The sequence below is a fragment of the Perissodus microlepis genome, chromosome 1 (assembly GCF_051167445.1).
Source record: "Perissodus microlepis isolate ML-2025 ecotype Zambia chromosome 1, ASM5116744v1, whole genome shotgun sequence".
NCBI lineage: Eukaryota > Metazoa > Chordata > Actinopteri > Cichliformes > Cichlidae > Perissodus > Perissodus microlepis.
In genome coordinates, this window is record NC_140461.1 from 14,393,624 (window position 1) to 14,416,613 (window position 22,990).

The window sequence follows — 22,990 nt, forward strand, 5'->3', positions numbered from 1 at the left end:
TAAAATATATACAGGATTATTGAATAGTTTTGTAACTATAAAGAACAACTGAACTGCTTTTCAGACATTCTACCATGTTTTGTCATTAAAAAGTACGCTTGCGTATATTGCTGCCTATAGAACTACCAACCTACAAAAAATTGTAGCCTTTTTTTTATGCGCACTTTTTAAAAACTGAATGGTATAAAATAATTTTTAAAAAAGCATGTTCTGAGATCACGTACTAATGCTAACAAGCAATAACTTGCACTGCACTTCTGTTTTCTGTATTTTCAACCACAAAATTCCACTCAATCTGATACCAAGTTAATCCCTCTTCCACTCCTTCTTCTCATTTTTCCAGGATCTTTTAGAGGTCAGCGTTTTTTACATTGTTGTATCACTTGTAATCAATACACCTGTGCTGTGATCATTATTGTTTTTTCTGCTTCTATGGTGTTTTCATGTACATTTTTTTAATTAATAAAAAAAATGCACTGAAAACAATAGTAAACAGAACAAATGAAGGCAGTGAACAAAGAAACAATGGTTTTTCCTCTGGCGTGGTAGTTTAAAATAAACACAGGCCGTTCACGAAACAGGATATTAACAGAGGTTTTTATGTAGTTATGTGATTTAATTGCACTCTGAGGAATGCTCATACAGATGCCTCATAATGAAAATAATTTATTACACTAAACATGAACTTCAAAATGTATTGTTTTAAATATATACACGTATATAAATATATTATTCAAATGTATATATTCTGCAAAATATCAAAGATTATCCAGATGCTAGAAATGTAGTTTTTTCTCATACTCTAATAAAACATAGATGCAAGCTGTAGCAGATGGATGCACAGGCGGCTTAGATGGTGTTAGGACATGTGTGGGTGATCTGCTTCAGCTCCATTGTCACACTCTTGGCTCCCCACCTACATCTCTATCATTTCATTTGACCCTCTCTCCTACGCTTCTCAGTTTCTTTTGTTCTCACTTTCACACTTTCTCCGTGTCGCTCCTCGTGCGAGCGTTGCTTTACTTTCTGGATGGTTCGCTGATCGAAAGAGTCCTGCCACAATGTGAGTGTGGGTGAACGTGTGTTTGCTTTATCTGCAATGAGACATGGTCCTGTGAGAGTCTCTACATCACCTGTTGCCATGGTAGTTAAATAGGCAGAGAAGGAAAGGGAGGAATGGAGGGAGACAGGCAGGCAGAGGAAGGGAGCAGAGGGAAATTAGATGAGTGCATGCTCTAAAATAAACTAAGGAGGGGAAGGACTGCAAATAACAGGGAAAAGGGAGGAAATTGGAGATTCATACTTGTAGCTAAGTCATTTGGTTGAACAATACAAATTGCCCTGGAGTGCTATTTGTCTTTGAAGATTGGACGAGTCATCGGAAGTCTTAAAAATCTGTGATGTTTACAGTCAGAGCAGTGTAATCACTGAGAAACATGGTGTAGCTGCGTCTCTCCACCCACACTAATGAAACAGCAGTTGCTGGTAATATAAAGCATAAGGCAAAGACAACCCATAATTTTCTCTTTCTCCAGTCAGCCATGTCTGCCTTTGCTAGACGTCACTGAAGAAAGATGTAATTTCAAGTAATTTTAGACTGTGTCATAGATAATTTAACGGATCTCTTCTTAGCATAGGTAATACCAGTAACCCTTTCCAACAGCTGATTATATGAAAGATGTGTCTACTCCTTTTTGTTCTTCTCAGTTTGTCTTGCAAGAAATTTGTTCACCATGTTCAGAAAGAGACAGTGTTGTGTTTTGTCTCATCTAATTTGTTGTAAGTGAGATGGGAATTTGTTATAAGTTTACAGTAGGAAAAGCTGTGGATAAAGAAATTGAGCAAAACATGACTGTTTCTGTTAATATAAATATACAGAAACAGCCATATATATATTTTATATATATATGGCTATAATATAAATATGAATATAACGTTTAAAGATTGTTGAGGTTTTAAGTGGATAGAAAATGCTTAAATCCATGTTTATTGATTGCGCCGACATATCTTGTGCAAGGCATAAATAATTTAGCACCTTTTCTTGCACATTACAATAAAATGTTAGCAGGTTGATTGAAAAGAAATCAAGGAATGTGCACCAGTGGATTATTCACACAGAGGAGATACTGGATGTTTATAGTTTGGTTAAATAGTTTTTGTTGAACATAAAATGAAGGGGGGTGGGGGAGTCGATGAATGCTGATGTTGGAAGAGTAAAAAAGGAAAAGGAGAGGTAGAGGTGGACAAGTGCGTGTCAGCATAATTGCAGGGAGTAAATGGGAGGCAAGAAAAATAAGAGATGAATACGAGAGAAAGAAGATAGGAGGAGAGGAGGAGGGGAAGTGAACGTGAAGGGGAATGCCATTTGCGGCTTTGTCTGGTCCTCCTGAGCGAACGACGGATAGACATGGATAAACGAACAACTGAATGAAAAGAGGAGAGGGTGTGAGAGAACGCTGCCCCTTCTTTAACTGTCTTTTCAGAGATTAGGGAGGAGAGCATCACAGTGTGTGCAGTTCATCTATTCATGGCCAACGCCTGCGTCTCTCACAAGCATGTGAAAGAAGAGAGGGAGCAGGGACTTAGCCGCAGAGAGACTGTGTGTGTGGATTTCTTTATGAACGCATTAATCATGTGTACATTTTTATCAGATAGCTATGGGATTAATTCTGTCTGGTAAAAGTGGAGAAAAACTAGGCGTCAGTAAGAAAACAGGAGGTGAGCTGATACAAGGAGAGGGAGTATGTAGTCTACGTGACTGTGAACTGCAATAATGCACTTCTCTTGCACAATAGAGCAAGAGAGACAGTGTGATTGGCTTTAATGTATGGGAGCATTAAAGGAGGATGCTGTTAACAGTCTTGAGTGTGTGGAGGGATCAAGTGGCAGGAAGAGAGGCTGACGCAAACAGGAGCTTTTTAGTTCCCGCAGTAAGCAGGAGAGAAATACACGATTTAGTTCTCATAGCTTAGTGGAGTGGGGATGTTGCAGGGATGTTATGTTTAAGATGGCTAATGGAAGTAGAGCCGATGTGGTCTGACAGCAATTTGTGCTGCAGGGCCTGCCTGGCTCATTTGAGAGTGAGTTGTGTGTGAGACAGAGATTGGAAGAGAGGAAGGAAAAGAAATCCAGAGCGTGTGATGGTGATGTGTCCAGATGGGCTTTGCTAAGGTTTAGTAGGCAAAAGCTTGATTTGTCTTCTCTAAATTCCCTCTTGTGCATCAGAGGTGAAAGAAGTCATATCTTCTAGCAGTGCATCAAAAGATCAGCATTTTAGTACTGTTAATTTACAGGCAGATTGAGGTGGCTTTATAGAGAAAGTGCATATAAAAATGACACATTAGTAAAACATATAATCTACAAGTTTCTTAGAGAATTTATTACTAAATGTAAAAATGCATTAATATTAGATATTTCTGGGTTTAACAGCCGTGTAACCAATTTTTTGGCATCACGATTAATATCTAAAAGCTTGTTATTGAGCATTATGTATCCCAATATAACTATTCTGTGGCGAGGGCAGGGGAACAAACAAAACTCTTTGTGTAAGCTAAGAACTAAATGAATTATTGTGTATTTGTTAGTCACGCATGTCAGAAGGTTAAATTAGACACGTTGATTTAAAAGTATAGGGTATTTGGGGGGAGGGGTTAGAAAAAAGCATTACTTGCCAGTTCAGAAGCCATTTCATTGGAGGCTTTTGCTCACCAGCCTGTCACCTTGATTTGACCACAACACAAAGCTGGTGACAGTTTCAGGAAGTGTGCGTGTGTTCGTCTGGGCTTCTCACACTCTAAACACTCTTTCCAATCCATTTGACTCCCTAATCCACCGAGAAACCGCCGCTCTTTTTCCCATTCCACTTCTTTTTTCTTTTCCCTCTACCCCTCCCTCAACAGTTGACGAAGTGTCTGAGTTTCTGCAAAGTTGGCTAACTGGATTTTCTACAAAATCCACATACGCACACACACATAGACTGGCTAAACTGACTACTCAAAGATATTAGAGATCCAAAAACCAAATGTTCATATTTGGATATGAATCCTGTTTCCAGTTAACTGTTCTTGGCTGCTTTGGAGGGGGAGAGGAAAAGTAAGGAAAAAAAGGGAGTTGGGCAACGAAAACAAATTTAATTAGTTGAATGGCCAGTTGGGAATATTGGACGGCAAGGGTGTTAACTCGTTTGTAATGAGTTGTGGTAAGGCCAGCTTTTTTGACATTGTGGTAGAACAATATTAAGATATTTGAAAAATGTAAGGGCACAAAGCAGCTCACCATCTGATTGTGTATCATTCACAAAAGACATGTTAGTGTGTCATAAGGAAAATAAATGAGAAAAACAGAAATATGTAATGGCTCTAAATTTTTGAGCATGGACCATGAGCTTCATATTTCAGTAGCCCAAGGCAGATGTTTATATAATGTATATATAACACATTGTCACCATTTTATTGAGCTTTCTTGCCGTGCATTCACCAGGTAAGCCCCTTTTCCTTCCCAAGGGGCATGATTGGTTGGTGAGCGTGAGGAAGGAAGTGCTTTGTATAAAGATTCCAGTTTCCCTTCAATCCTATATTTTTTCCTACTTTTTGATTTTGCACTTTGGTCTTTTTTTTTTCTTTCACTTCCATCTTTAAATTAGTTTTTGCTGTCGATCTGCTGTTTACCAAAAGTATTGCCTGCATTAGGTGAATGTTTATCACATGCCTCTTTCTTTCTCTCAGTTTTTCCTTTTTCTTTCTTTCTTTTTTCTTTCCGAAGCTTTTTTAGTCTCCTTTCATTTCTTTCCCTCTCCCTCCCCCGGCTTTCTTTTGAGAGAGGGAGTAAAGAGAAAGAAACTTAATCCCTCTATTGAAAAAGAGGTGGAACAGTCAGGGGCCTTTTTTCTTATTTTGCTCAAAAACCCACTCTGGTTCTCATTCTTTTCTTTGTGAATACTCAAAGTTGCCTGTCCCGAGCACTTGCTCACACACATACAGTCAACATGTGAATTTTTTTTTTAATTGATTTTCCCCACCATTGTCTGTTTTTGATGGATGGCTAAATTCTGCATGTTGTTCTTACTGTTAAGACTGTAATGTACAGTTTAAATTAAAAATATTGTTATATTTGATTTTAGGGACTTTAAACTATACCAGTGGGGGTGCCACAAATTCAGAAAGCATAAGTTTCCCATGCACAGCCATTGGTTCAGCGGCACTCATGCTGCACTAAGGGCTATGATGAAAGCCAAATTTGTGAATGTTAAAATGTTTCTCACAGATACAGATACTCTGTGACTGAGGTCAAACCAGCATTCATACCATTTTTAAAGCTGTGTGGGGGAGATGTCAAATTGAAGTATTGCATGATGGATGGGGTTTTGGAATTATGTTTGGTGACCATTTGATAACTGTAGACTTTTTTTAAGCTATACGTTTTGTGCAACTATGTTCTTTACTGGACACAGTAATTTTTTATAACCTACTTTAGCCTTGATTATTCATTACAATATTTTAAATTCATCTAGTGACTACTGTGTCAGTTTTTTTTAAAAACCTTTACGGACTGAGCATAAAATGTTTTTGCACATCTCCAGTTAAGTGTTCAAGTGTAATCTGATCTTCATGTAATTCACAAATATAGAAGACACAGTCTGATTAACTAAAGTAATAAAACAATTTCAAAGTTAATTGAAAATCAAGTACATAAACATTAATTTCCTGTTTTTGTTTTTGTTTTTTGTTTGTTTGTTTTTTCCCTCACATTGAGGGCTGGAAAGAAAGTCAATACTTAAATGTATCTGCTCTTTTCATAAAAAGGGTGTCTTGATCACAACGTTTAAAGAAGCAGCATTGTGAGGTTACATAACAATTTAAAAAAAAAGAAAATATCAGGAAATATTTTTAAATACCTGGATGTTAATAAAGGACTAGCAAAGGACTGCAATTACCAAACTGCAGGACCGTTGCTTCCAAATGAGGTTACCCTAAGGTGACAGAAAAACACGTGCATTGACATCTACAGAAACCTTTGTTCCTGTTGTCTATAAGAAAAGACACTGAATAATAGGATTGATTTTAATGGAAAGACAGCATAAAGGAAATGACTGCTATCCCACAAAGCAAACCAAAGAAGTAGAACTGAAATGCGCAGTGCTGTGCTTGGAGGAAAAAATCCAATGCACATTATGAACAACACCTCCTGCTGACAGTGAAGCATTATGAAAGGAGTGTCAAGGTCAGAGTCTAAAGAAACAGCAATTTAAAATTGTATCCAGACGTTTTACAGGGGAGAGTCAGGGCACCAGTGTATGATGTGTATGACAGTGTATGAAGCTTAGGAGAGATTGTGTGATGCAAAAACAACAATTACTCAAAGTACACAACTAAATCGACACAATGATTGAGAAAGATAATTAATATTTTGGAGTACCCAGGCTAAAGCAATGACCTAAAACCAATTACGATGCTGCTGGATGACCTAAATAGTGCAGCCTAATTGAGACATGATGAACTAAAACAGTTTTGTGAGGGAGGAATGATTCAAAATTCCTCTTGCTTGTTGTCTGTGAAGCAGCTACAGGGAACATTTTGTTTTTGTATCTTGTACTGTGTGTGTCTTTGTCCCTGTGTGAGTGGCTGTTAAATGAGTTTGTCACATTATGTTTTCTGTAATTGTGGCTCAGTTATCTAAGGTCGGACTGCATTTTAGAATCCATTCGGAAATGGTGGTAATGCCAGAGTTTTCACAAATTTGTTTTCCAGTAGGTGTGCTACTAAGGATTGACATATAGCTGCCATTTAAGGATATAAAAAACAAAATAAAAGGAAAGATATAAAATATATATATAGAAAAAATAGATTAAAAAAGGACACCACAAACTCTTTAGATTTTTAAATGACGTCAGCATTTTTCCAGCAGCTGCAGACAGTAGTCTGTTGCACAGTGTGCTTGCTCACTCGTGGATGGTATGTTTGTATGCATTAAATTGCATATTTCCCAGCAAATTTACTTGGGCAGAAACATGGCAGTATTTTAATTAATCTGCTTTTCTGAAGTATTGGACTGCAACTGTTAGTTTATTTGTGATATCTCAATAACTTAGCTAACTGGGATATGTAATGGATAAGACTATGTGCTGGTATACTGCAGATTTTAATGGAAGTGCATTGTACATTTACTTTGTTTTTCATGTTTTTTTAAAGGTAGGTACCCGTTTTCTTAATAGTGTGACTTTATTCTTGCTTCATCTGTCCACTATAGACTAAATTAAATAAAACAATGCAGGAAGCAGATTCACTGCAATGGTTGTATCCTCTTCTCCCCACCCTACTCATTCTTCCACATCTTTCCATGTCTTAATAGGCTGTCCTCTCCCCCCAAGGCAGATTTGTGGGCTATTCTACTTTCCTTTCCCTGTTCCTCCATCACAACTGACACACAAAATGCCAAGCAATTCACTCAAGTTGCCCACCATGGAAGGCTGATTGCCATCCCCCTTCTCTCTTGCTGGGTGGCACAGTTAGACCACTTAATATCAATATTCTCTTTGTGGTAGGAGATGTGGGGGCAATTGCCCTGACTGCCAAAATAGTTGTGCACACACACACGCTGACTTTTTCAGGCACGCAAGCCTAGCATAAGCACACACACTGGAAACGCAATAAGTGGGACATAGGCTAAATACAAGAACACTGACGCATACACACAAGTGCACATGTAAACCTACACGCACTGGCAAAATGGGCAGAATGGGGACATGTAGAAAAGGAGTTGCACACACATTTGCTGTAGAGTTAGTATGAGGAAAAGAAAGCCTCCAGTCGCCCATGCAGGCAGACACACACTCATGCAGAAAGCAGATACTCGTCGTCTAAGTGTGGCCTTAGGCTCGCTGAGTGAGGTGGGAGTACATCAGATAAACATATCTGTTGAAACTGAGGACCAGAACACTTTCAGATTTTATTTGGGGGTTTTTTTAATGGCTTGGAAAGAATTATACTGCACTTTACTGAAAGACTGCACCAGTACGGAAACGGAGAACGCAAATGGTGAAGTGACACATTCAAGTAAATTTAAAAATTAATTTGAGGAATTTACAACGTACTTGGAGTCACATCACAGAACACTTATCATAAATATTCAAATTAGCAGTGATATTTGTGGCAGTGAGCCACAGTACCATATGAGCCGAATCAAATCCTAAACTGTTTTTTGCAGTCGCTACATCTCCAACTGCAGAAGTGAGGGAGAGGTTTTAAGCTGCTGACAGTTGCAGCTTGTCTTGTTTGTCTGTCTTCTATATTAAGCATGAATAGATGTTTTGCTACATTAATAAGGATACCTGTTAACACTGTCATTATTATCAGTTAACATCGGAGATAGCATTAGATGGTGTTAAAGAATTTTAGAAGAGTGTCAATCCATTATATCACTATCTCACATAACATCTTATTTCTGAGTAAAATCCTTGCAGTGAACATGACTCATGTCAGACACTTGAAACTCTCCAGTTTCAGCTGGCACCACCTGAACATATGTACTGTGGTTTTGGGGGGGGGGGGGGGGTGTTTGTTTTTAAACGCAGTACAAAAAAGAAATTGAACGCTCTCACACAGTCATTAAACTTCATATCCTCCTTTTAAGGCCTAGAAATTTTTGCAGGCAAAGTTACCACTTGCAAGTTGCAAATACAAGTGTGTGTGTGTGTGTGTGTGTGTGTGTGTGTGTGTGTGTGTGTGTGTGTGTGTGTGTGTTTTTACGACATGTAGAGGATGCAAGTGTGTGTCATAATTATTTTTGTAAATTGTATATTAATCCGTTTGATTGCTGTAAACACAAAACTGCTGAAGTGATACTCATGCGCTGTCTAATATCACACAGCTGAGGCATGGTACCCCTCCCAGGCAGGTGAAATTGGTGCAATCTCCCTCTGGCTGAATGTGCATGCACTTTGACTCCAACAGTTTCAAGAGATGCCTGCTGATCCTTTTTTTTGGCTTTCTTGGAGATTTTTCTTTTTACACAAAGAATTACTGTATCTTAAATTGTCTGCCAGGTTCTAATTATTTGCACCTAACCCTTTTATTCCAGTGTGGTGAACTTAAAAGTGTGATAAATACTTTTTTTTTCATGTTAGAATAAGAACATCTCCTAATAGTTCTGCCTTCAGTCTGATGTGTAGTTTGATAGATGCAATTTGTATACAAATCTGTCTATAATTTATTGATTAATCCTGGTAACATCATACAATGTCCTTAGCAGAGGTAATAAACAGCACAACTAAAATCCAGTTCCTATATTTCCACTGACTGGACATATTTGATTGGTTGGATATTTAGCCGAGCCTTCACTCTGGACTTCCCCATCATGTCTTGAGGTTTGCACGTTATTCAAACAGAAGTGTGTGCTCCTGTGTGGCTCTTGAAGCATCTTAGAAAACACTGAAGAGGCAAGATTATGTGAGAATTTCTTAAATATTATTACAGCCAAATAAAAGGATCATTTTTCTAGATCAGATTTCATACCATTGGGCACAATGCATGCTGCTCATTAAATAGATTTAAAAAAAAAGAAAAAAAGAAAAAGAAGCATGGGTTGCAAAATTCATGAAGTTGAGTGGTGGCGTGTGCACACACTCACATTTGTCTTTGTGCAATACACAAAACTGTGTCACACGTCTCATGCACCACTGCATCCATTTACTGGTGGAACATCTCCAGTGTGCAGATCTAGAACACGGCAATTGAGAACGATCAAAACATACTCGCAAGGCCTGACCTCACACAGAAATGAGCATAAAGCACGCACTCGCATTTACTGGTGCATGGATATTTTCACAAATGCTCTCTATATGAGGATGCACTGTAGTTGTTATGATAAGCAATCAATGCAAATTTACTGTTTTGTGTCACACAAACACATTTTTTCCTTTACGCATATGCACAATGCAGTGTTATGTGCTGTCAAGCAAGTGTATTGTTTCACCGCTGTAGTCTTCGCTCATTGCTGCCATGCTTCTGCTCTCATTTCTTTCGTCTCTAGTAAAAGATGCACTGAAAGCTCCGTTTTAGTGCTTTCAAATGATATGAACTTTGACTGAATGCAGGTCACTTCACATAGACACGCTGCTCACAGTGCACACAATGTTATTAAAACTTATGAGTGCATCTGTGAAATAGTATTAAGTGCATAGAAATAGTATTAATGTGATTGTTTTAATATGCAAGTAATAAGTAAGTATGTATGAGTTAAATTTTCCTTGTAATTTGTTTTGAGATCTTCTAATCAGCACCATGAAGGTCAAAAGTCATCCTTAAACCGTTAAGTCTGTCCCTACAGGGAACAGGGTATATAATCTCCCATGTGTGAAAAGCCCTGCTGTTTGTTTGCTCATTTTACTGACAAATGGCTGTAGCTCCAGCCTTCAGTAGTGTGACTTTGCTGTCCCCAACTTCAAAGAGATCTGTGGTAATATGATTGCAGCTGTACATATTTCATAAGCCTCTAACTGCTGATGAAATACTGAGTAGTAGTGTAAGTTGCAACTGAAAAATTATTTGCTATCCTTCTCGCTTTCCCTCCATCCCCTTTGATGTCTATTTCTGGCTAAATATGAGCCTTCTCGTGTGTGCTGCCGATAGCATTTAACGTCCTGAGCCTGTGTGTAAATGTATATTTATAAGACACTGCATGTGTGTTAGGATCATCCACATACATGTCATGTTTAATAACAAGCTTTGCATGCTGATTAACACTGACTTTAGTGTTGAATACCAGCAGCACGAAATGTCAGTGTTTAGAGGTATTGCTCTGAGAGTAGGATATCACTTATCATTTACTTTGCACAGTCAGTGTTTTTATGTCAAAGAGCTTTGCATAGATGAAAATATTGGTGTCAACATTTTATTTATGCATTTTTTGTTCTTTTTCTCCTCCAAAGCCTTTTCATCCAATGGTAAACCTGGTGTGCAGTGCTGATCTGAGGATGTTCCTGTGTGCACTATACGCTCCAGTCTGCACTGTGTACGGCCACGTTTCCATGCCATGCCGATCCCTTTGCCAGCGGGCCAAGGATGAGTGCCACAAACTCATGGAAATTTTTGGCGTAGCCTGGCCAGATGATATGGAGTGCAGCAGGTATGAATCTGCTATATTTTAAATCAACTTAATACTTAAAGTCTAAAATCTTTCACTAGTCTCCTTCCTTGTTGCACCTTTGTAAAGTTTTTTTTTTTTTTTAATTTATCTTTATTGTCATTTTAGACTTGCTGAGATGAGGTACATCTGACTGAAACTTATGCTTGATTTATAGTCCTGCATTAAATCTACAGCATAGGCTACAGGGTACAGGTTTAGAGCAATGTCATAACCAGTGTTGGGACTAACGCGTTATTAAGTAACGCGTTACAGTAACTACGTTATTATTGTGGTAACGAGCACGGTAACTAGTTATTATGCCAAAATCAGGAACGCATTAGTCGTTACTGGGATTTAGATAGGATCGCTACTTTGTGTGGTGGCTATCGCGGAGCTTCCACAGATTCAGTAACATTAGCAAGTGGTGGAGACCAGCAGGTGGATGAGGGAAAGGAGAGGCAGGAGGAGGAGAGACCCGAGGCGGCCGCTGGTCCGAGTGTCAGGTGAACTGAACTTCAGGTAAGAAGTTATGACCTGCAATCTATCTGGGTCAGATATAAACCAAGTTTAGGTGGAGTTTATTTTCATTATGCTGACTTTTTCCGTACTGCGTACTAGCTAGCATGACGGAGTTTCTATACAGCTGGGTGGGTGCTATGATGTTGATGTTGAACTTTATTTTGTTCATAAGGTTAGTTAGTAGAGTTGCCAACCGTCCCGTAAAAAACAGAATCGTCTCGTATTCAGAGAAAATATTACGCGTTTTGTATTGAGGTGAAAAGGAACACAGTTTGTCCCGGACTTCAGCTAGAATGGAAAAAGACACAAAGCTGGAGCTGCACAGCTGCCTCTTCTTCTCTCATTCTCTCCCCTCCCTCTCCTGTTTCTACTTCAATCATGAAACTGATCAGTGATCAGCTGATCGGCTTTTCTCTCTTGTTTGTTTATTGCCCACTTTGCGCCAGAAAGAGGAAACCAGCGGATGTCGCGCTAAACAACAGCAGCACGTTTAAGCTTGATCAGCTGTTGTTAGAATTTATTTAATATTAATTTCTAGTATCAGCTGATGTTTGCTGGAGCCACAGCTGTAAAAGCTGCTGGTCATGATGTCAGTTTGGATATGTGGTGAGAGGGAAACATGAAGATGAAACCAGGAGATGTCCTTACTGAATCATGAGAGCTGAACAGGTGATGGAGAAACAGGTTTAGCTTTTAGGTGACATGAATGAGTTGAAGGGAAGTTATGAACTGTTTCTGAGAGACAAATAACACCAGGATCCTTTTTTATGTAGCTGACAGCTGGTAACTGTGCAGGGGCGGGTCTAGCAAAGTTTTGCCAGGGGGCCAGGTAGGACATTAACAGGGAGAGGGGGGCACAAGGAAATACTTTTCTTTCTTATTCTCATTTAAAATATCTAGCTTTTAAAAAATAATTATCTGAATCTTACAACAAACAGTTGATAGATTGATACATATATACCATCAAAACTGTGTACATCACTGTCACAACAGCGTTTGTTTTCATTCAAAGGCTTTATGATTTTTCCTATAATGGTGGGCCGGTCTCTAGTCAAAATCCCCGGGCCGATTTTTTTTGTCCCAAACCAGCCCTGTATGCAGCTCATCTGCAGTCTGGTGTTGCCTACATCTTACTAATTTACTAAGTTACTAATTTAAAGTAACTTATCCAACACTGGTCATAACCTAGATAACTCTATGTAGTGATTTCTTACCTTGATGTAGATTATAATATTTTTCCTGAAACTGCTGTGTTGATGTAGCCGTAAGGTCATTGTGGAGGCTGTTGTCTTTATATAATTTCTTTTACTTTTTTGGGGGCAGGTTCCCAGATTGTGACGAGCCCTATCCTCGTCTAGAGGACCTGCTAACAGGCTCTGAACCCACTGACCAATCATCAATGACCGTCCAAAGAGATTATGGTTTCTGGTGCCCCAGAGAGCTCAAGGTCGACCCAGACCTGGGTTACACTTTTATGGGCAGGAAGGACTGTTCTGCCCCATGCCCCTCAATGTTCTTCAACCAGCAGGAGCTCACCTTCATCCGATACTTCATTGGAGTTGTTTCCATTGTTTGTCTGTCTGCAACGCTCTTCACCTTCCTGACATTCCTGATTGATGTTACAAGGTTTGAAAAGCTGAATGTAGTGAAATTTCTTTGAAAGTATTAGTATCGTTGCAGTGGAGAAAGACACAAAGTCATTTTCTTTTATCTTCCTCGATAGGTTCCGGTACCCTGAGCGACCAATCATCTTCTATGCTGTGTGTTACGTCATGGTGTCGCTGGTGTTTTTCCTGGGTTTCCTGCTGGAAGGCAGGGTCGCGTGCAACCCTGTTAGCCCTTCCCAGTTCAGAGCATCCACCATAACACAGGGCTCACACAACAAGGTTTTTGCTCATTTTTATGAAATCTGGGGGAAAAACTGCCCGATTTAAAATTGTCGGCACATCAGTGATGATTTACTGGGCTAAAAACTTCTAAACTAGATTTTAAATTATTTCTTTTGTGGTTGAATAATGAGGTTGACGGATGTTTATTTAGCAATTAATAAAAATGACTATGCTACACTTTAAAAATGCTGTCTTATTAACTTCATTACTTTATCTTTATTACACAGTGCAATTATCTATTTACTGACTTAGAGCGCACACGTGTCATGAATTTACTTTTTACTACTATATAGTTGCAGATTTACAGTTTTGATGACCTTTCCCAAATGATTAATTGATCAGAGGTTTTTCCTCCTGTGTTTCTCTCTCAGGCATGCACCCTGTTCTTCATGGTTTTGTATTTCTTCACTATGGCCGGCAGTGTGTGGTGGGTCATACTGACAATCACTTGGTTCTTGGCTGCCGTGCCTAAATGGGGCAGCGAGGCCATTGAGAAGAAAGCCCTCCTCTTCCATGCGATTGCCTGGGGCCTCCCAGGGGCCCTGACCGTCACCCTGTTGGCCCTGAATAAAATCGAGGGAGATGGGATCAGTGGAGTGTGTTTCATAGGGCTGTATGACATAGACGCCCTGAGGTGGTTTGTTCTGGCACCGCTCTGTGTCAATGTGGCGGTGAGTACAGTTCAGGAGATAAATGAGTGAGTGGGTGGATGAAAGAAGTGGTGAGTAGGATGGATGTGGTGTGAACCGATTAATGACTGCATGAAATAATACAAGTGTGGACATTGGGAGAGATGGATTGGTTAGTAATGATGGGTGGGTCATTAAATGTCTTTTAGACCTGTCTGTCAGTCACCCAACCTTTAAAGGAGTATTTTAAAGGTTCACTGAGCCTTAACTTCTTGTCTGTCTTCTGTCAGGTTGGCGTCTCCCTGCTTTTAGTGGGCATTGTCGCTCTGAACAGGGTGCGCATGGAAATTCCTCTGGAGAAGGAGAACCAGACCAAACTAGTCAAGTTCATGATTCGGATGGGAGTGTTCTCTGTGCTGTACCTGGCTCCCTTGTTCACTGTGATTGGCTGCTACATATACGAGCACACATACCGGAAGATCTGGGAGAAAACATGGATGGAGAACAACTGCAGGCGTTATCACATCCCATGCCCATACAAGGTAAAAGGATGAAAATAAGAAAGTGCACGATGTGATGGTGTTAACCTCACTAGACAAACTATGTTTCATTTCTTACTAGATGATGTAATAATATAGTGAAACTTTAGAGAAGACACTATCTGTGCTTGTTAAGACGGTGCATGTGTAAATCATTCTTACAGCTGCCAGCTGTTGTGCTGCAACTTTATACTTGGATAGCCTGTCTTAAGAAAAAAAAGTGTCGGAGTAGCTAATCAAATCTGGTAGTCTACAGTCTGAAAGCACATGCTGCCTGTTTTCTCAGCTGCAAACAAATATCAGAGCTCTGTCACTTACAGTTTGTCTGTGCTGTCACACTGCCAAAGTTGAATGGTGAAAATCCGCAGGTGCTCTCTTTTGAGGAATCTGTGTTTTTCTTTCCTTATTGGGGAGGGAGCTTGTCTGTGTCTCAGGAAAGTAAAGTGTAAGTTACTAAACATATCATAAATAATGAGTGAACAAGATACTTCTCCAGTGGAAGGAGTTAACATCAATATAGCTTCCATTCATGCACTCCTCAAATGGTCAGGATTCCCAAGTTGTGAAGTCATCCCACCAACTTAAGTGTGTTCGTGTGCTTTTTTAAGTCAGACTGAGGGGACAACATGGACCGGGAAAAGGCAAAGTACTGCAAAACAAACAATAAAGTGTTCATAGCTGATTTTGATATATAGTTACTTAACCTGTCTGACAAAGATTATCTCTAGAATTATCATTTTTTAACTAGTATAAGTTGGTGTATTTGAACAGCACCTATGCATTGTCTCACAACCTGGCTCGCAGGTAGTAACTAGTAAAGGATCATTTTTTATGGAACATAATTAAAAAGAACATGTTTGTCAGCTAGTCAGTAGTGAGTGTGTGGCAGAGTCTGTAGAAGGCAAAATAACCCAAGAACACGTGCTGTAGCTAAGTGGATCTAGTTCAGGAAGCTAGTATTCAAATCAGGGCAGTGAGCAAAAGAGACCTGAAAGGATGGAGCTTTTATAACCAAGCTCACTGGGCCCAGGTTTAGCTCATACAGCCAGTTACTTCGATCAGCACCTGTAGAACAAATCACAGCACAAACCACAAAACACAGACACATTCACCACCCAGGGGTCATCGCAGTTACTGTTAGAAAAGAACTAATATGCAATAAAGGAATGAATCAAACTTTTCTTACAACTATTTTCAGCCAGTTATTTACTTTTATCTGCTGGATTTTAAGAAAATGCAACTCACTTAGCCAAAAAAAAAAGGAAAATCATGTCTGTTTTCTCGGTCTGAAACTCGGTTTTTCCGATTATCTGACCTCACATGAATACACAGTTACTCAAGAATGGAGCTCAACGGGTTTTTTGTTTTTGTTTTTTAGCTTTTTTACAAGTTAAGTCTTGCCATGTTCTGTAGGCCAGAAATGTATGAAAACACGAGGGAAAAACAAAGTCTCATTTAAAAAAAAAAAAAAGTCCAATCAGATAATTTTTCTGGTTAGCCAACATTTTAGCTAGTTTATGTTAGCCACTTGGTTCTGAGAAATAAAAACAAAAATGTACAATTACTAGTTTAACGTGAAGATGATTTTTAATTGGTATCTGGAATTTAACCAGGTTTTATTCAGATGAGCTCTTACCTTTGTTGTAGCCAGTGACGTCAGAATTGATTACAGTAGTGGGAAGACATTTAGGAACTACAACAAGAACTCCCATGCTTACTTAATGAAAGAAAGCGTTGTGGTGAAGTGGTTAGCACTTTCTCTGCACATGTCCTGATTGGCTGGTGCCTTTCACTGTACAGTTGGCATGTTCTCCCTGCATGGGCTTCTGCCCACATTCCAAAGAGACACACGTCACATTAACTGGTGATCCTAAACTGGCCGTAGGTGTGGATGTGAGACCCTGTGGTCACCTGTCTCTCTGTGTTAGCGACCTGTTTAAAATGTACCCTGCCTCTTGTCCGATGACTGCTGGGATAGGCTCCAGCCCCCGGCGTCCCTAAGTTAAGCCGTTAAGAAAATGAATGGATAGATGGATTATTTCATGATCAAAGGCCCAATCTCAATTCTCCCCTTCCATTTTTCACTGCAGCTTAGGGCAAGGTGGTCCTCCACGCTCTGTTTGGGGGGCTAGATGACCACTATCCTTCAATTTCCCAAAGAAATGGGATACCTAAGGGCCAAGGGTGGGAGTTGGGATTTGGCCAAAGATGCTGAGTGCTTGGTTGAGAGTGGGTAAGAGCTGGCACTTAGTTGTGTGTGCAGCTGAGTGAGTAGGTATTTGTGAAGGAGGGGAGCAGAGTGCGGCATGCATCATTAGCTCAGCTAATATAGCTCTCAAGACCAATTCCACAAAAAAAAACCAACCTCTCCCATCTTTGTTTTGCTCTGTTTCCTTTTCTCTTTGTATTTCAGTTAATTTTCTCATGCTTGCATCTTTCAGCCCCTCTGCTCCCTGGGCTGCTTAGTCACGGTCTGCTGCCAGTCCTCCATAGGGGCTTTATCGTGTTTATGAAGATGGGTGGGAATGCAGTGATTCATATAGTCCGGTGCTAAATTATTAACCAGATAATTGTGCACAGTGCAGACGCAAACATACTCCATCCCTACCTGTGTGTCAGTCAGTTGGATGCGTGCACACACACACATACACCTTTACTTCATAAGGCTTTGTCATTGTTTCCATCACTTGTCACTATGTGTGAGTGTGTCTGTGTGTTTGTGAAGATCATGAAGATCCCCTTTTACGTCCTATTACAGCTGTGGAATTTCAATATTGCTGTGTGTTATGTGATCTTTGCCCGGGGGTTTTCTGTGTGTTCTGGGAGAGGGCGCAGTTGCTTGTTCTTGGATAATTGAAGATTCTTTTGTGGTGTCAAAGTTCATTTGAGTTTCTTTCTTTGTGTGTGTTCACGGGTGGTAATTTACTGAAGACCCAGGGCTTCTCGTTTTATCTGATGATCTAAATAAGACACATTTCATCTCAGCATGGGTGACAGAGACTTAAGCTAATTAATAAATGCAAATTCTTCTGGGCCCAGATTTCAAAAACAATAAATCTCTTATCTCACTAAAAGGCTCAGCTGCTCATGGAATTTACCCTCACTGTAGTGAGGGTAAATTGCTTTAATAGCATCTTTAGGAAGATTTTTATCTTAATTTAAAAAGAAAATTTAAAGAATTTGATATCTTAAAGGCCACCTAAAGTACAATATAATGGTTTTCCACAAAAACTTTTTAACACAGTACTCAGTGTGTTTGATGGTTTCCCACAGTGAAATTTTATCGGACAGATGAAACCATGATTTGGGATTGAACGACACAGCGTTCTGTTTGTTGTATTTCTTAAAAATCTGGGATTTATATTCAATAAAAAGAGGACCAAGAACTGCTGTAAATCTCTGCCCTCTGCTGGGATATCCATCAAACAGCTCGGTTTGTCTAGATTATGTTTGAGGATTTTAGTTTGTTAAATGTTGGTGGATCCAAAGCTTTTAGCATATCTTTCATGTTTAGTTGTCGAGGAAATATTCTACTGCACAATTAGTCTGCCTACATTATAATCAAAGCCTTTGTTCTCTTCCTGTCTCTCCTCTGCTTCACTTTACTCGGTGTTTTTAAAAACTCCATGCTGTGCTGATTAGATGATTGCATCATTAACGTGTGCATTTTATTTTATTTTCAGGTTGAGGAGACCAGGAGGCCGGCCATGGTTTTGTTCCTAATTAAATATCTGATGATGCTCGTGGTGGGGATCCCCTCTGTTTTCTGGGTGGGCAGCAAGAAGACCTGTTTTGAGTGGGCCAGTTTCCTACATGGACGCAGGCGCAAAGAGTAAGAAGAGACTGTGTGTCTTTTAATGTTCGAGAAAACTAAATTGAGTTTATCACAACTAATTATGCACTTAGAAGTATCTTGTACTTTGTTTCACGTGCAATTTTCCTTCCCTCTCAGTTGTTCAGGGGTTTAGTATCTCTACTGTATTTCCTTTTGTGGTGACACGTTGCTATACAACAGCACATTAATCATTAATCTTCCCTATGCTGTCCTTATCAACTGTTTTCTTGTCTCTTTCCCGTATTTCTTCTTGAATCCTAAATGTCTTCCTACTCCTTCCCCCCCAATCTGTCTCTTGGTTCCAATTTTATCTGCGACTTGTCCCCTCTGTAAAAACTTCCCACCTCTGACCTCCTTCACCTTTTTCTTTCTGCAGCAGTGGGGTGAATGAGTCTCGCCAGGTGCTGCAAGAGCAGCCGGACTTTGCTCAGTCTCTGCTGCGTGAGCCCAACACCCCCATCGTTAGGAAGTCCAGAGGGACATCCACTCAGGTAAGTGCCGTGGGAGTAAAGTCCAAACATGAATGTCCACAGGTTACGGCTCTGAGCTCATTTGAAACTGATGAAAGGAAGAGAAGACTGAAATGAAAGATCGTATCTTGTATGCCTGTTGCAGTCTTTTTTGTCAGCATCTAGAAGCTTTGATAAAGGTTTAATCAGACTGGTGTTTTCATGTACATATTTCTTCATTGATAATATTTAGCCGCATCATCAATGAAGCTTTTCAACCCCTGTGAACCTGGCTAGGTCTCTATCATAATAATAAAAGTAATAACTTGAGGCATAATCTTGTCATTAGATTTGAGTTAAGATCCAAAAGATATGAATGTCTTATGCTGGAGTAATGTACACAGAGCCTTGAGCAAAATGTAGCCTTTTGGATTTGAATATTTACACGTTGTGCAAAGGTGTCGGGTGTTAAAATAAATCTTTAATCTCAGCGGTTTCAGCGCTACATGTGTTTGATCTCTCCTCCCGTAGGGTACTTCCACACACGCCTCCTCCACCCACTTAGCTGTTCTAGACGACCTTGATGAACCAGTTAGAACTCACCACGGGCACCCCTCTTCCACCAGGAGTAAGGCCAGCAGCGTCCACAGCAAGGCCAGCTACCACAGCAGCCTGCGGCGCTCTCGAGATGACAGGTAGACCAGGAAATCCACGATGCTCTCGCTTCCTCTCAGACGATGTGAATCAGTCGAAGCTCAGCTTTTCTTTCATTGCTTCTCCTCTTAGGAGCGATACCGTGGTTTACCGAGGTACAGAGGACCGCAGTTTCCATGGCAGCAATCCACGTCTCGACCATCCGCTCTCCACTCACAGCAGCCTCCATCAGATAGACAGCCACTCGAGGCACAGCAGCCAGCGAGACGTGTCTGTGGCGCCACCTACCCTCATCACACATGGAACGACGGCGAGTGACGGCCGAGCAGCTGAGAACGAAGGCACCAGCGCCTGAGACACTGGATCAGTGAAAGGATGGAGACGTGAAGCAGATACACAGCAGTCTGTTTGTGTGTTTTCTTTTTTGAGGATGGGGAATGTGTCTCTGAGTGCTGTGTTGGTAATCTGTGGTTGTTTGTGAGCAGTAACTATGACTCCTCTAAATTTTGATGGAGTTTGGCTGTAAGGTGGACCAGTTTGCTCACTGAATTATTTTGAGTTTACACCTGGTCTGCTTGATTCAACAGGCTGAGCCAACAGGAATAAATCCCCGTCCTCTTTTGGTGACACTCAAGACATTATTCAGGGAAAGCTAGCAATGGAAACAAACAGACACTGACAAAGGTGTATCTCAGTCTGGTTGATAGTGGCATCATCCATATATTGGTGATCATCTTTCAGGACCTATATATATATAATGTTAAATACCCGAACACTGCCGACTCCACTGCTCTGGATTGCAGCTCTTAATGAGTGATGTTTGTCTTTACATGGCTTCAGAAAATGGAAAAAAAAATGGGCCTAATGTGAAATTATGGACCTCTCTGTGGTTTATTGAGTTATTTTTATACTGTGAAGTTTGTCTTCAGCTGCTGGAAGCTTCATTGTGTGTGTGTGTGTGTCTGTGTGTGTGTGTGTGTGTGTGAGTGAGTGAGTGAAAGTGGGAAATGGAGACATGACTAGTGATGTGTTTTTAAATTTTAATTCTCCCCTTGAACTTGAAGGAGGGAGCTGAAAGACGAAACGTTTTCCAACCATGAATGTAAAAGGGTTGTTTCAGAGAGTGATCAAATATGGCCATGGCTGTAATGGATGATCTGTGCTCTTATTTACATGCACAGATATTTATTTCAAGTCAGCCAAAAAAGTATTTTAGTACTGACATATACAATATAAAAGATGGACATAGCTACCATGTAATCACCCACTAGTTTGTGAAGTCCCACCTTGAGGCTTCGATGAGCCATCTTGCTGTTGAAACTGGATGTGATGGAAGAAAGCCGGTTTGACTGTGAAACTACACTCATTGGCTAACATCCTGTCAATCACAAGTTATCACTATTATTATTATATCACAAGTTATTTTATTCAGCGTGATCTCAAATGAGTGGCTGAAACAATAAACCCAGCAGAAAAGTGTTTCCAGAGGTCAGCTTAGAAAGCCCCAAGTTTTTTTTGGCTACCACAGCTATCGCCCCCTGGTGACCATAAAACAGATTGCAGGTTTAAGGCATTCACAACTGGAAGCCACGTCCATCTTTTATACTGTCTTCTGAACTGTCTGCACTGAGACTTGAACCTGGCAAAGAAGCGATAAGGCAACTTTTTAAACAAGCGAGATAATAATTTACACAACAAATGCATGTTCAGTGTTTTATAAGAATAAACGAAATAGCAGGTAAAAATCTAAAATATGCCTCCTGTGGCTTTACAATCTGATTAACATACCCCGTGTTTTTTACCCTCTGAAAAAGAAAGCTGATTGACGTTAGGTAAGAACAAAATCTGTGCATTCAAACCCCATGGCTGCACAGATAGGACTGTAATTTTAAATGGAAACAGATAGCAGTGCTTCACATGGGTTTCCTTTAGGAAGGAAGTGGATTTTTTTTTAAATGCAATAATCACCAATGTACTATATAAACACCAAAACTGCTTCTGTACATGCTCTGTGATCATCTGTAGTCCTGTTCCTCAGGCTCAAACTTGCCCAAAGAGGTGCAGACAACTGACAGTCCAACATTAGAAAAAGAAATGTTCAGTCATTGTGCTTCATGTTCTCTGACATTTATTTTCTACTCTGAGCAAAAGGAAATGAATATTGTTTCGTGTTCATGCAGCTCCGTTTGGTCCCTAATCCTAGAAACCTGATTAACCTACCTCACCTGGACCCTCAGCTTTCTCTGTACCTGTACATTCATGTTACTGGGTGCTGTTTTTGGAAAGGAAGATATTGATCCTAAACCTAACATGAAAAAATAACATGTGGTGCTTATTTGTGAAGAATCTCATCTCTCCTCGCAGTAGAATATCTGTAACTGTCTCTCTATCCCACAGTCTACCTCTTCAGTTGAAGCCAGGCTTATCCTCTGCCTTTCGCCGTTGCCTTGCTCCTCTCATCTCTGTCTTGTTTTAAATTTCTCATGAGCAGCTACGTGCTGTCAGCTTGTCTGCCTGCATATTTCTTGTACATAGATTTTTTTTTTATAAATTCTGTACTGTGTGATGACTAATCTGCCTCACATCTGCCTCTCCTCCTGTAAATGTGCCCACGCTAATCTTTTTTTGGACCTACAGCAACTGTCTGTACTCTCACAAATCGTGACTGCTTACAAACATCAACCGTTGTGCTTTTTACCTCCAAATTAGACGTTGCAGTGAGAGACGCTGTCGTAAATATGTCATAAACTCAACATAAGGAGAGACGATCTCGCTCAGCTGTTTGACATCTTTTTCTTGTTCACTTACATTAACATTAATCCCCCACAGTGAGACACGAGGAAGATTTCTGTCATCCAGTGATGCAGCTTCAAAGTGAACTACATTAGCTTGAAAACACAATGGATTTTTAATGATGCTTAAAAAAAATGTGTAAGAATTTTGTGAATTTTGAAACTTGAGCTGTCTTTGCCTTTTAATTTATTTGCAGTTTGGAACTGTAACGATGTCTTATACATGCAGTCTAATAAACTTTTTTTTTTTTTAAACAGACTTCACTTGTAGTTACTCTTAATAGTAGACTTGCATATACATTGTTGTTAACCAAGCGTACTAAAATAATAATCCACCGGAATAAACTTCATTTTACAGATAAAAAGTAAGAAAGTATTACAGAAAATATGGTGAATACTTTTATGTATAAACTGTGTTGAACATGGTCCACTGTGCATGTAGTGTTCATTAATGGGAACTAATTCTAATCTGTTAGGCCTCATTTCTAACCCCATGCTCTTATTCTTAAACTAGTAGCTTTGCATGATTTATATTTCAAAACAGCCCCTTTTGATTTCACTGA

The 22,990-nt window shown here is 39.8% G+C and overlaps 1 protein-coding gene across 1 annotated transcript in view; it reads left to right on the plus strand.

Moving 5' to 3' along the window:
- The window catches only part of LOC146393562 (frizzled-3-like), a 33,410-nt gene extending 10,728 nt beyond the window's left edge, over window positions 1–22,682 (plus strand). The window contains exons 3-11 of the mRNA XM_084931083.1: window positions 10,925–11,121; window positions 12,964–13,266; window positions 13,364–13,526; window positions 13,901–14,200; window positions 14,449–14,700; window positions 18,381–18,529; window positions 18,909–19,023; window positions 19,513–19,676; window positions 19,768–22,682. Of these exons, the coding sequence (XP_084787209.1) occupies window positions 10,925–11,121; window positions 12,964–13,266; window positions 13,364–13,526; window positions 13,901–14,200; window positions 14,449–14,700; window positions 18,381–18,529; window positions 18,909–19,023; window positions 19,513–19,676; window positions 19,768–19,990 (1,866 nt within the window). The 3' untranslated portion in view covers window positions 19,991–22,682. The remainder of the gene's footprint in view (window positions 1–10,924; window positions 11,122–12,963; window positions 13,267–13,363; window positions 13,527–13,900; window positions 14,201–14,448; window positions 14,701–18,380; window positions 18,530–18,908; window positions 19,024–19,512; window positions 19,677–19,767) is intronic.
- Window positions 22,683–22,990: the final 308 nt, after the last annotated feature.